General features: G+C 44.0%; 3 protein-coding genes across 5 annotated transcripts; 2 read left to right on the forward strand and 1 right to left on the reverse strand.

Annotated features, from left to right (window-relative positions):
• Positions 1 to 1,287: 1,287 nt before the first annotated feature.
• LOC117572419 (nucleoprotein TPR) lies at positions 1,288 to 10,011 on the forward strand. Of its 2 annotated transcripts, none has more exons than XM_034255206.2 (6): positions 1,288 to 1,582; positions 2,118 to 5,266; positions 5,689 to 8,609; positions 8,669 to 9,018; positions 9,079 to 9,212; positions 9,271 to 10,011. In XM_034255206.2, the coding sequence occupies exons 1-6, from the start codon at positions 1,423 to 1,425 to the stop codon at positions 9,616 to 9,618; spliced, it is 7,062 nt and encodes a 2,353-aa protein (XP_034111097.1). In that variant the 5' UTR covers positions 1,288 to 1,422; the 3' UTR covers positions 9,619 to 10,011. The 2 variants fall into 2 exon arrangements, with proteins under 2 accessions (XP_034111097.1, XP_034111098.1); XM_034255207.2 differs by lacking the exon at positions 1,288 to 1,582 and adding an exon at positions 1,734 to 1,992.
• On the reverse strand, positions 9,812 to 11,087 carry LOC117572440 (40S ribosomal protein S23). Its single transcript, XM_034255271.2, has 3 exons — positions 10,975 to 11,087; positions 10,369 to 10,528; positions 9,812 to 10,145 (listed from the first exon to the last, which is right to left on the reverse strand). Exons 1-3 carry the CDS (start codon positions 10,976 to 10,978, stop codon positions 9,878 to 9,880), a joined length of 432 nt encoding a protein of 143 aa, XP_034111162.1. The 5' UTR covers positions 10,979 to 11,087; the 3' UTR covers positions 9,812 to 9,877.
• Positions 11,088 to 11,246: 159 nt separating this feature from the next.
• Positions 11,247 to 12,772, forward strand: LOC117572438 (ras-like GTP-binding protein Rho1). Of its 2 annotated transcripts, none has more exons than XM_034255267.2 (3): positions 11,247 to 11,673; positions 12,101 to 12,331; positions 12,396 to 12,765. In XM_034255267.2, exons 1-3 carry the CDS (start codon positions 11,518 to 11,520, stop codon positions 12,588 to 12,590), a joined length of 582 nt encoding a protein of 193 aa, XP_034111158.1. In that variant the 5' UTR covers positions 11,247 to 11,517; the 3' UTR covers positions 12,591 to 12,765. The 2 variants fall into 2 exon arrangements, with proteins under 2 accessions (XP_034111158.1, XP_051860626.1); XM_052004666.1 differs by lacking the exon at positions 11,247 to 11,673 and adding an exon at positions 11,978 to 12,023 and having other exon boundaries at positions 12,081 to 12,331; positions 12,396 to 12,772.
• Positions 12,773 to 13,483: the final 711 nt, after the last annotated feature.

A 13,483-nucleotide genomic window follows, 5' to 3' on the forward strand; every position in this document is an offset into this window, starting at 1 on the left:
GTCCATCGATTTATGCGCACTGCAATGAGGCAATGGATGGCCAGCCCAGCACAGCACAGCACAGCGCAACATTGGACGGGGACGGGCCAGACCCGACTCGACTCGATTCGGTCAGACCTAAGAGCAGCCAAAGAAGAGGGGCAAAAGAAGACACAGCCAAGCGTGTGCCGACCGCCTTTGAGCTGAGCAGTTACAGTTGGAGTCGGAGTTGAAGTTGAAGTCAACGTCGGAGACTGAGGATGAGGATCAAAGCGTGCCTCGGTGGTGGGTACAAGTTTATTGGTGTGGCGCATGTGCAAATGGTTTAAGCTAAATGCCTTGGCAGGCCAAAAGCAACTGGGTCCAGGCAAAAGACAACAACAGCGACCAACAAACAAACGGCAAACGGCAACGAGAAACAACCTATGGCCTGCTTCGGCTCATCGCTGCTCCAAAAATGTGGGCGTGTGACACTTGAGCTGCTATCGCCAGCGAATCTCTCTGCCTAAAATGCTGCAAGAGGGAAAACAAATTATTGATAAGCAGATCGCCCTCCCAGTGCACTGCAAAAAACGAAGATGGCCACACACCCAGACAGTTGATTGGCATCCAAGTGATTTTGCTCAGTGTACGCAGCTCGCACAAGTTTCGCTGTAGGTGCAGTTGACTCTTATCAGAGATGAAGCGCGGCACACGTTAGTCCAGACTTTGTTGCTGCCACAGGCATAGCAGCAGCCTCGGCATCAGCTTAAGCTTTAGCTTTAGCTCCAGCTTCAGCTGGAGCCGCTCAATGAAGTTAAAGCACACACATTGATGTTGATTGCTGTCTGTTGGTTTTGCTTTTGCCTCTACTTTTATTTTCTCCTATGGTTATGTAAGGCTAATGTAATGAGGTAGTTGTGTGCAATATTGTCGCTGCGGTAGGTATGGATATCTTACACTGTAATTACTTTTGACTTACAAATATTGATTTAAGCGCTTAATATTAAAATAGTAAAGGTTAAGGCAAAGTTCTTAAGTGTAAATTTTTATTTATTTCGATCAATAAATAAACAAAGAACAGATTTAATAATTGCAATCGAATAATTTAAAAATTATATTTCCCGCTAAACTAGTGCTGCAAATAGTGAGATGATTTTTTTGTAAATTTGCAACACTGAATCATAGCATTCGATATATTTATGATGCGATATTTGAATTACAACGTCACTGAAATAGTGTATCCACACCAAAGCAGTGTGACCATTTTTTGTATCTGAAACGCTAACTTTGTTAGATCCGTATTAAAGATTTTTAAAATTTAATTTGCGGTCACACTGTGAAGAACGCTTTGACACTCGCGCGCTGTTCTCTTTCATTTTAGTCAACAAAATAATTTCCAGACCTAAGAGAAATATTAAAAGATATTAAAACCTTAAAGATTTATAATAGTTAACAAAAAATATGGACAACATGGATTTCAACGGCGTCCAGTCGTTGAACAAGATTTTGCAACCCGACGAACTCGAGCTAGTGCCAGACAATGTACAAAAAAAATTGTCGGCTTACATTGAGCAATTCTCAGATGAATATTGCAAACAGCGTGCAGCTGCAAATCGCCTAAGTAAGTACATATGCAAGTAAATAATTATTCTTTACAAATTAATGTTGTGTTGCAAAATTGAAACCGGCAAGTAAAAAAATGTTGAGTAGAATAAATCGACTTGCGGCTAATGTGTACACACTGGTCGCATGTGTACACACTTGTCAAATATTGCAATTTTCGCTTGTGCCGTCAAAAATTGTTGAAGATTTTTTCCTGATATTAAATCTATATTAAAAGTGAATAAACATAGGAGTAAAGAATAAAAATCATTCCCACCATGGATCTTAGTGGTCCACAGACGTTGGCAGACATATTTGCTCCAGATGAACTGGTGCTATTGCCAACCGGCGTGCAAAACAAATTCAAGTCTTTCATAGACAAATTTTTTGATGAATATTGCAAAGAAAGAGCAGCTGCGAATCGTCTTAGTGAGTAAAAGCCTACAACTCTTTGGCAATGTATATTGTTGAGCCAAATTAGCAAGCAATGGTTTTAATTGTTGCTCCTAAACTCAGGTACTAAAATTGTCTTCTTCTTCTACCTCCATCTTAAGGTGAAACTGAGCAAAAGAACGAAGAGTTGAACAATCAAATACTGGATAATCAGGTGAAATTCAGCAGTTTTGAGCAAAATGTTAGTGAATTGCGCACTCAACTTGACCAAGTGTCCGCCGAGCGTGATCAGCTGCTGGCCTCTGTGAAGAGCTATGATAACAATGTCGCCACATTGCGCAAGGAGAAGGGAGCTTTTGTCGATGAACGTGACTCGCTGCTCAAGGTAATTGAGCGCCAGAATGGAGAGCTCGAACGGCTGAAGCAAGATCTGATGACCTATCAGCAGCAGTTGAAGGCCGCTATCACAGCCAAATGCGAGGCCATTGCTCGTCTCGATGAAGTGCAGAGCAAAGAGGTGTCGCTGGATATCAAGGAACGGCGGCTGGAGAGCGAGCGCAGCATAATGCAAAACGAAATACAATTGCTGAGCAGCGATCTGAGTCGCAATAATGCTGAATTGCAGAATTTGCGACGCGACCATTCCATGAATACCATGCATCTGGAAGTGCGCCTTAAAGAAAAGTGCGAGGAACTGCAGATTTTGCAGGGCCAAAACTTGCAGTATGCTAAATCAGTTGAGGACTTTAACAAGAAGATCCAGGACTTGAATGAGGCAATGTTTACTCACAACAGTGCCACAGAGAAACTGGTCGACAGCCTAAAGAAAGAACTGTACACTAAAGAAAAACTAGTCGAGATATACAAGGAAACCGAGCACGAGAATATCACAGAGCGTAATGAGCTGCTCAAAGGCATTTCGGAATTGAAACGTATGTTGACTGAAACCACAGATCATTACGGTGATCTGGAAGGCGAATACCAACAGTCGAAGGAGCTTCACGCCCAAGAGATTGCTGCTTTGAACAAAACCATTGACGCACTCAAAACGGAAATAGGACATGCCAATGATCTGCTAAAGGAAGCACAAGAGCAGAGTTTGGAGAGCGCCATTTGCAAGTTGGCGCCCACAGCAGCCGTTGCCAATCGTTTGATGCGCTCCGATATGTCACTGACTGAACTGTACTCGTTGTATGCAAAGAATTCTGAAGAACTGGAGACTAAGAACAAGGAGAATGCTCAGCTGAAATTGCAGATCAAATCTATTGTGGAGGAGATCAACGAACGAGCGCCAGTCTTTAAAAAGCAGGACGAGAATTACAGTCAACTAACCGAAGCGCATAATCTTCTGCTACAGCAGCGTGACGAACTGGTCGAGAAGAAGTTGTGCCTCGAGCAGGAGCTGGAGAACACTCAATTTGATGTTACACGCCACGTCAAGGAGAATAAGAAACTGAAGCAGTCACAAGTCGATCTCAGCCGACAAGTTTGCCTTCTATTGGATGAGATCAATTGCTTGCGTGCTGGCGTTAATCGTCCACGTCATCCAGCGCAGCCTGCCGTCATACACAACTCCAGCGATGCTATTAGCCGGGATCTGGTTACATTCGAGTCTATCACAGAGTTGCAGGAGCAAAATGTCAAGCTGTTGACTCTGATACGTGAGCTAACTGGGGAACTGGAGGCGAATGAATTGAAGAACGACGAGTTACAGCTGAAGGCCTATGAAGAAAAGTTTGAAAAAGCCACCAAACGTCTAGAAGAAATGGAAGAGACTCTTGGCCAGAAGAATAATACTATTGAAACATTGATGTCCAAATGCGAGCGGTACAAGAAATTCTATTTCGATGCTCAAAAGAAATTGGGTAGCCAGATAATTGACTTGGATGATTCTACCATACTCATAGATGAGTCAACGGTGGAACAATCGAAGGCAGCTGCAAATTCATCGAAACTTGAGGCAGAAGCCAAGCTTGAGCGCCGCATACGTAGTCTGGAACAACAGCTGGAAGATGAGTCCAAGAAATATGCCGAATTGAAGGAGAACTATGATTATTATACTAACGAGAAACGCAAGAACGATGCTCTCGTCCAGGAGCAGTTCGATTCAATGCGCAAGGAGGTGCGCGAGTTATCTTCCGTTAATTGCAAGTTGATGAATGCATCCGAGTTCCAAAAGGAGCAATCAGAGCTGCTCCAAAAAAGCATTGTGACATACAAGCAACAGATTGCCGCACTTGAGGATCGCACGAAGAACTATGAGAAGACTATAATCAAGCACGAACAAACCGTGCACATGCTCAAGGATGAGTTAATGACGGCGCATCGCAAACAGGTTTCTGCCGATACAGAGGCTCATAGTTTACGCCATGAGAATCGCGTGCTCAAGGATACAGCTTCGCGACTCCAGGCCGAAAAGGAAGGCTTCCATCGCGAGCATCAGAGTCAGGCGTTATTGCTGAACAATTTGGAATTCATTAAGACTAACCTGGAACGTTCAGAGACAGAGGGTCGCCTGCGATTGGAGCAGCGCCTGGATGATACCGTCCGTGAATTGTCTGCCCAGCGTCGTCACTTCCAGGAGGAGGAAGAAAAATTCCGTGAAACTGTGAACGAGTTCAAGCGTCAAACTGAAACGGCCAACAAACTTAAGGACGAGGAACGCCAGCAGGCTGAAAAATGGCATCAGGAGTTAATTGGTGTGCGTGAGGAGCTCTCAGCGAAGGTGAACCAAGTCAATGAATTGAGCAAGAAATTGCAGGAGAGTCTCACTCCCTCCAAGAATGAGAATCCAATCACTGCTGCCAACAAGAAGGCACGTGAATTCGAGCTCAGATATGAACAAGCAAAGATTGAGATTGAATCCCTCACCAAGGAGCTTGCCAAGACCCGTGAGCATGGTGATCAGTTCTATAAGATGTCCCAAAGTGCAGAGAGTGAAATTAAACGTCTGCATGATATGCACTCCGAAATTGTAAGCAAATCCGAGGCAGAGATTAAGAAACTGAAGAATACAGAGGCGGAACTGCAGACTCGTATCACAGATCTGGAGGCCGAAGTGTTGCTCACCAATGTAACCGAACAGAGCAAGTCTACCAATCAATCTGATCAGCTGAAGCTTGCACAAGAGGAGCTCAAGAGCGTGTTGGAGAAATTAACCGAATCTGGACGTACTATTCGCACTCTACGTGCCGAGAACTCCACTTTGGCCGAGTCCCTCAACTCCGTGGAGGTCAAGTATGCAAATGAAATGGTTTTGCACTCGGGAGATATTCAGGAATTGACCAAGTTCAAGGCGGACTTCTTAAAGGTATGTGCAAACCGTTATATTATTTTTATTAGTCTTATGGTTTATAGGATAGTTCTAAGGTTTAGGTATTTTTGGGGGTGTTAGGAATGATTGAGAATAGTAGATATTTTATTGACCATCGCGCAGTTGAATAGGAAACTGTAGGAAGCTGTACAACATAATTCGCTTTGATTTGTCTTTGAGCTGTAAATCTATTAAAAAATATGTTTTCTCGATATATAATTCGACAATGTCGGAAAAGTCTTGGACATTTGTAATGTAATCTTCGGGAGACTGTTATGTTTACCTCACAAAAAAAAGCTTATCTAACACAATCAACAAACTTTTAAAATAGGATTGAAACAGTTTGGTGTATCTTTCTAGCTTACTCTTATGTGTAGATATATCTTATTATTTATTTTAAACATATAATCTTTCACTAGGTGCAAGATGAGCTTAATCAGCTGAAGAGTGGTCGTGAGTCTCTTGCGGCTGCCAACGAGGAGCTCAAGAAGGCGAATGCTGAAGCTCAACTTATGTTGCAAAAGGAGAAGGAGGAGTCAGAGCACCGTGTAGCCGATCTTAATGCATTGAACTCCAGTCTGCACGATCAAATCGAGGCATTGACCACCAAACTGGCCGCTCTTGCTCAATCTGCAAACAACCAGAATGCGTCCATGATGCTCAGTGAATCCCTGACTGAAACCGATGTGCTCAACGCCACGGGAGTGGATGAAAGCAAGAACAGCGAACAGCTATTGCAGATTATTAAATATGTGCGCAAGGAACGGGATCTGCTGTCGGCCAAATTGGACATTCTAAAGGCTGAGAATGCGCGTCTCGTCTCTGAGCACACCATTCTGCAGAAGAAGGTGGACGAGCTGAATGGTTACCTCAAGCAAGAACGCTCCAAGAGCGAAACAGATGTGGTTTCGGCCAGCAAGCATGAGGCAGTGTTGCGTAAAATCGAAACCCTTAATGCGATCACGGATAGCAATCGCATTCTGCGTGAGGAGCGCAATACTCTAACCAAACGTGTGGCCGAGTTGAATGAGCGCATCAGCAGCGTGGAGAAGGAATTGTTCCCGCTGCAGTGCAGCAATAAGGAGTTGTCCTCGAAAATTGAGGAACTTAATGTGGAGAACAACTCGTTGCGCACTGAGGCTATCAAGTGGCGTCAACGGGCCAATGCTTTGGTCGAGAAGAGCAACCGCAATCCAGAGGAGTTCAAGCGCTTGCAGACGGAACGCGAAAATCTTGCCAAGATGCTGACCAATGAGAAGGAGTTAAACAAGAAGCACTCCGACGAGTTGGCTGCAATGAAGACACGGCTGGACAACGAGCTGCCAGCTTTGAGCCGCAACCTGCAGTTGCAAGAAGAGGCACGTAAGAAGCTGTTCGACGAGACCACAAACCTTAAGCAGTCGAGCACACGCCAGTCTCAGGAAATCTTAGAGTTGAGGAATCGTTTGCTGCAGAAAGAAGAGGAACTGCTGAAGGCACAGGAGGACATCGAGACCAAGGAAAAGACTATACAAGACAAGGACAGCAAAGAGATTATGCTGCGCAAGCTGGCCAAGCGATACAAGGACTACTATACGGGTCTCCAAGCTCAGGCTGGAGGCAGCGATACCGTTGCTGAGCTGGAGAAATTGCGTACCGAGATGGAGGAGCTGAACAACACATTGCGTAGCACCAAGGAGCAAAACGAAAGCTTGCAGAAGGAGCAGGACGATCTGAAGACGCGCCTTACCGCTGAGCAGGATAGCAACGAATCTAAGCAAAAGATTGAGCAACTACTGCAGGAGTTAACGACCACCAAGACGGAGTTGGCTAACCATGAAACTATTCTCGCTGGCACCAAAACTAGCTACGACGAAACCGTGCAGCGCCTTGAAAAGGAACTGCAGGATAGCATCGCTAACAACAAGGAGATCAATGCTCGTCTCATGCGTGAAAATGAATCGCTGCACATGCGCATCAATCAACTGCAGCGTCAACTGGGCTCACAACAGTCCACAAAACCCTCAACTAGTTCCGTGGGCATGGCTGAGAAGGGCAACATATCCGAGTCCTCGCCCCGTACCGCCAATGTGAAGCCCATGTCTGGCTCGGCCACAGTCCAGCAATCAGCCACAGTTACGCCTTGGCGTGGCAGCGAAACGCCTTTGGCCAGCATTCGTCCCATCTCTGTGCAAAACAGTCGCACTGCTGCTATACTGCCCACCAGTCAGCAACCGGGTGCTTCTACCTCAACATCCACTTCGACGTCTACTTCAGCAGCAGCTACCGCCTCTGGCAGCAGCAGTAGCAGCTCAGCTGTGGGTAACACGGCGCTGGTGCCGCCACAGCAACAGGTGCACACCACAGGCAGCGCCACCTTGGAGTCGATGGCTTCCTCTTCGCCCACATCCTCGCACACTGACTACATGCCGTCGACCAGCTCAGCAGCAGTGGCTGTTGCTGCCATTCCACCGATGGGCGCTACAGCTGCAGCTGAGAGTTCGCAGGAGGCGGAAAGCGTTCAGCATCCGCAGCAGAACGATGCTCAGCTATTTGTGGGCGGTGCTCAGCAACAGGTAGTGGCCTTGGTTTCGCCACGTGTTGAGGGTTCATCGTCGTCCTCTTCTAGCAGCACAACGACCTCGACTTCTACGCCTAATCAAGCTGTGCCCAACGTGCAGGAAGCCAGTAATCAGCAGCAGCCCAGTACATCGGGCAGCAGCAGCAGCTCCTCCACTGTGGTCAGCAGCCACAGTCGGCATACACCGTCTAGCAGCAATGTGACCACCACTCAAGCTGGTTGCTCCAAGCGTCCACGCGACGTGGAAGGCGACTCATCCACCAATGCAGAAGATGGCGTGCCAGAAAAGATCGTTAAGCTAACTAAACGCTTGCGTGCTCCAATGCATGGTAGCGAATTGTCAGCTGGTCATATTGGTGACTCTGGCATGGATGTAGATCAGATGCCCACCTCATCGCAACGTGACCAGGAGGATGACATTCAGGTGGTTGATTCCGATGACGAAGAGGAAGATGTTCTGGGTCCCATTGATGGTGGAGATGCCGAGCAGGAGGAGGGCTATGAGGATTCCTATGAGCAGGACAATGAAATGGAAGATAACGATGGTGCCGATGCACCAGATCAGCACAATGAAGTGGACATCGAGCAGGTCCAAGTGCAAGATCAGGCTGAGAGTCAATTGCTCGAGGACTCGCCTGCCACCGTGTCCACTCAAGAGAACAATCAAAGCCAGGCCATTACCAGCGGCAGTGGCGAATCAACTGCACAATTACCCCAAGCGGAGGCCAACTGGAAGCAGGCTCCATCGACTTCAACAGCAGCCGCACGACGCACAGAGAGGTAAGCAGTAAAGAGACATTATTGAGGATGGGTTCCTAATCTACGCATTTAATTTGCAGTTCTGTGGAGATCGTGAGCTCCCCACAAGTGTCCAACTTTAGCGAGCAGCCACAATCCGTAGAGATTGAAGTGGACGGCACAGCTGCCACGGAGGCTGCTGCTGCTGTGGATGAGAGCAATGCCGGCAATAGTGTTGATTGCACAGCTGCCGTGGCCAGCTCGCCACCAAAGCCAAATGAGGCAGCTGAACAGAGCAGCAGTAGCACCAGCAGTCAAGCAGCTGAGGCCAAGGAAAAGCCAGACGAAAGTGAACCAGCTGGCACAGAGAACGTGAGCGAGGCCGATGAAGCATTTGCCGAAGAAACATCCACTGGCCAGGCTGAGGATTCGCAGCAGCTTCCCAATGAAAGTGAGTAAATTGTCGACTTCACAATATTATTTTATTTAATATGCTTTTATCTGTATTCAGACCCAAATGTGGGCACAAGCCAGCAGTCTTTAGAGACTGAGAATCAGGATAGCCAAGCCGAAGGTCCCTCGGAAGATAATGAAGGCACAGATGGCGTCTCTTCGGAGGGCGAAAAACAAGCCGTTGAAGTCGAGGTAATTATTCTCATACATAAGCAAGAAATTTCTTCTAATTGTTGCTTCTAACGTACAGGAGGAAGGACGTGAGGCTGAGGCAACATCACCATCGGAGAACACACGTTACCGAACACTGCGCAGCGCTGTTCCCACTCGTCGTGGCGGGCGATCGATCATGCGTGGCAATAGTAGCAACAACAATGCCAACAGACCAGCTCGCATTGTCTGGCAACGGGATTCCCCATCGGGCGGCATGCGCGGACATCCTGGTAACCAGGGAGGCGGCAACCAAGATCAGCATATGCCAAGTGGTTCGCCCAACAACCGCATTTTCGCCAACCGTTCACGCGGCCGTCGCCCCATGCGTCGTCCAGGACCAAACAACTTTAATGCCGGCGGTGGAGGAGGAGGCGGCTATCAATAAGCTTGGGCGCGGGATGACTATTATCCATACTCTGGTAGATCGATAAGGCTTTAGGCATTTAGAAGTATACTACATAATTAAGACGCCAACTGATGATAAAAATACATAACAGAAGAAATAAACATGCAAAATCATTAATCAAAAAAATTATTACTTTTCATTTTTTGTTCAAACAACAAATTAGACGGAAATCTTGTGTTTTTTGTTTTATTTAGTTTTGTAAAACCCTAACTCTGGAAAATGATAGATGTATCGTCATCTAAGATCTTGGGCGTTCCTTCTTCTCCTTGTAAAGAGCCAACAGGGAGACGTTGGCAACTTTGACGACCTTGAAACGGACACCGGGAATATCACCGACGGCGTGACCCTTACGACCGAAACCGGCAACCAAAACCTCGTCGTTCTCCTCAATGTAGTTCAAGCTACCGTCACGGGGTACGAATGCGGTAATCTTCTTGCCGTTCTTGATGAGCTGCACACGCACACACTTGCGGATAGCAGAGTTAGGCTGTTTGGCTTCAACACCACTGCAACAAACAATAGATATTATTAGTTGGATATTAAAAAAACCTAGACTCTCACATTATGTTCAACTGCGGTTGTTGTTGTAGTTGCAGACGACAACTCACAGTATAATCCTGTGATTTGAGTTTCAGAACAAACAAAACAAAAATATACTGCGAGACATCGCAAGCCGTGGCGACCGCGTAGTAAACAATTAATAAAATTTCATCACGCAGTTGTACTTACACCTTCTCAAGCACAATACCCTTGGCGTGGGAAGCACCACCGAAGGGATTGGCCTTCCATCTTGTGCCCAAATGAGCCTTCTTGTAGTCCTTGTCGGCCCAACGCTGGTCGCGACGGTGGTTCACATGCTTTCTGGCAGTGCGCAGACCTCTAGGCTTGCCTGCAAATAGTTAAACAAATTTAGTTGCTTGTTTTAAGTTAATGTTTCCATATTGCAAATCAACAAACACAATGTAAACAAATGGCGAGTGAGTTCAGCGGCTACACTTTGAGGTTATATTATATGCATTTTTGCGAGTTGCACAAAATTAGTAAACTTGGCCTAATAACACTTTAATTTATTGTGCTACCTTGTTAATTTATTGTTGAGCTCATTTCTGGCTTGATATGATGCACGATTCTTTGGATAATCATAGATTATTGGTAGCCGACAAACGGCAGTCAAAATTTGCAAGCTTTAAAGTCAGAGTTTTGGGATTAAGTCAAAGCCGCCGCGACAAAATTCACTTACATTAAATGTTTCACAACTACTGTATTTGATTTGCACTCGATTTGCCGACGAATTTTGCGTATTTCGCACAAAAAACACTCTTTTTAACAACTCACCCATGATTTTCCAACTATCTCAGGCAATGGCGGAAATAAAAGAAAGAGGAAGAGCCTATTTCTTGTTCTTCACTATATTTACAGAGATGCATACTGCCAATCGATATATCGATATGCGAACACCCATACAATAATATTATGGGTCTGCCAACTCACAAAAGCAACTCTGCGGACAAGTGCTGCCCATAAATTAATGTATTACATTCTAACAGTTATTCGAATGTTGGCTACTCTGTAAATGCATAATAAACATAAATATTTAGAAACACTGCCCAATTCAATCGCACATAAACAATTCGCAGAATTCCTCGGTTGTTATTGAGTAGGATCGCACTCATTTATAATGTGTGAATACACGCACACATGTGCCGTTGTGTGCACTGTGTGTAGCGCAGTGAAAAATTCATAAACAAAAATATTTCACAAAGCCAAATTCACTGAACAATATAGCGCAGTTCCTTGGCAAAATCCCATTGAAATATCAAGTGCTTTGCAGTCTCGTTCCGAATTTATATACGAAATTATTGTTGATTAATTGTGGCAATGCGTTCAATTCGCAAAAAACTTGTAATTGTTGGCGATGGTGCTTGTGGCAAAACGTGTCTCTTAACGGTCTTCTGCAAAGATAATTTCCCATTGGATTATGTGCCGACAGTCTTCGAAACATATGTGGCAGACGTTGAGGTTGAAGGATCTCAGGTATGTCGCATTATTTGTTATTTGTTGATCAACCAACACACCTTCGAAATGTATTAGTATACGTATTGTGAGATGGGCCACAGACAATTACACAGTTATTTATGTATTTCCTCACGTTCGCTTGCAGATAGATGTAGATAAATGTGTATTATGTGTATGCACAAATAGTATATTTAGTACACATCTTATTTTAGTGCCCACACTATGTGCCTGTGCCAGGGTGGGCCCGTGTTTTGCTCAAGACTACAAAAAACGCTTACGCATGATTCACATTGACGTTGTGCGCATTCCGCCTTTGTTTTCCGGAGATTCTGTAGACATGCTCTTTTCAAGTGGTCGCTCTACTACTTGTATGTGGGCCAACATACATATTTACATATTTACGTAAATCATTAAATTCTGATAAGTCGGTTTTCCTCTCTTCAAGGTGGAATTGGCCCTATGGGACACAGCTGGTCAGGAGGATTACGATCGCTTAAGGCTACTCAGCTATCCTGATACCGATGTTATTGTCATGTGCTTCTCCATCGATCTGCCCGATTCATTGGAAAATATTCAAGATAAATGGATACCAGAAGTCAAACATTTTTGCCCCAATGTTCCCATCATTTTGGTGGGCAATAAACGCGACTTGCGCTACGATCATGAAACCATAAAGGCAAGGCATAAAGTACCATAAATATGTTAAATTCTTAATCTGCATTGAATTCTATAATTTGCAGGAATTGGCAATGAGAAAGCAAATGCCTGTCACAGCTGACGAAGGACTCACAATGGGCGAAATTGTTAATGCCTTTGCATATTTAGAATGTTCTGCCAAGATGCAGGAAGGTGTTCGAGAGGTCTTTGAAACAGCGACTAGGGCTTCATTGCAAGTCAATAAAAAAAGAAAGAAAAGGAAATGTGTGCTGCTTTGATCACGAGTATGTTTTTAAAAGTTATAAATCGATATGATCAATCATATAAAACGATCAATATTTACATTTTTATGTTGAGCGGTTTACAAATGTAAAAGTGACGTTCAAATTAAATTAGATTAAAAGCGAAATAAATCAACTATTTTGGGAAATTTATTTATTTTTTAATTTTCCCATTACCTGAACATTTTAAAATTCTTTTCGTTTTAATCTAGATAAAGTATTTGCTGAGACATTGTCACAAACTCAAACAATAACATTTCTAATAATAAATCAATTATGAGTTGTTGCTATTAAGATTGTTAATTTTAAAATGGCCCTATTATCAAAAATAATAATCTTATTTGCGACACACCCAATTTATTTTGCTACTGTTGTGAGGCTCATTATGTATTCCAAATTTAATAGTTTTTGCAAAGTTTAGCGCAAAACTAATTCCTGCAAAATAAAAGCTTATTCATTAATGAATCTAATAAAAATAAGCCTAGTCATCAGTGTCATTCGAAAGTTTTGATTGACAATTAGTTTGACAATTCATTTTTATGAATGCTTACTTATTTGTAGTTTCAAAAGCATAAATGCGTAATCTTGGCACCAAATTATTATGATATGAATTTTACGCCTGACCATTAAATGAAATAAAATTAAATTCCGAATTTTTGACTATTTTTAGATTGTCGAACGGAAAAGTACCGATAGTGTGTGATAGGCAATGCGGAAATTATTTATATTGGATAAATTCTTGGACTTTTATGAATTAGTTCCTAGTCTAGACTCTAGTCCAAGGGTATTTCCAGCAGCCCTGAAATTAAATTAATATTTTTATCTTTATGCGTACTATGAACTATAATTGGTAGCGCATTTATAGTGTTTGTCATCACAACTAAAACATT

Source organism: Drosophila albomicans, chromosome 3, assembly GCF_009650485.2.
Source record: "Drosophila albomicans strain 15112-1751.03 chromosome 3, ASM965048v2, whole genome shotgun sequence".
Classification (NCBI taxonomy): domain Eukaryota; kingdom Metazoa; phylum Arthropoda; class Insecta; order Diptera; family Drosophilidae; genus Drosophila; species Drosophila albomicans.

Bases quoted from the DNA above. Each gene is read 5' to 3' on its own strand.
- LOC117572438 (XM_034255267.2), top strand. From the start codon at position 11,518: ATGCGTTCAATTCGCAAAAAACTTGTAATTGTTGGCGATGGTGCTTGT. The intron at 11,674-12,100 runs GTATGTCGCATT...CCTCTCTTCAAG, and splicing joins TTGAGGTTGAAGGATCTCAG to GTGGAATTGGCCCTATGGGA. The intron at 12,332-12,395 runs GCAAGGCATAAA...TATAATTTGCAG, and splicing joins ACGATCATGAAACCATAAAG to GAATTGGCAATGAGAAAGCA.
- LOC117572419 (XM_034255206.2), top strand. From the start codon at position 1,423: ATGGACAACATGGATTTCAACGGCGTCCAGTCGTTGAACAAGATTTTG. The intron at 1,583-2,117 runs GTAAGTACATAT...CTCCATCTTAAG, and splicing joins TGCAGCTGCAAATCGCCTAA to GTGAAACTGAGCAAAAGAAC. The intron at 9,019-9,078 runs GTGAGTAAATTG...ATCTGTATTCAG, and splicing joins GCAGCAGCTTCCCAATGAAA to ACCCAAATGTGGGCACAAGC.
- LOC117572440 (XM_034255271.2), bottom strand. The intron at 10,146-10,368 runs GTAAGTACAACT...TGTTTGTTGCAG, and splicing joins GGTATTGTGCTTGAGAAGGT to TGGTGTTGAAGCCAAACAGC.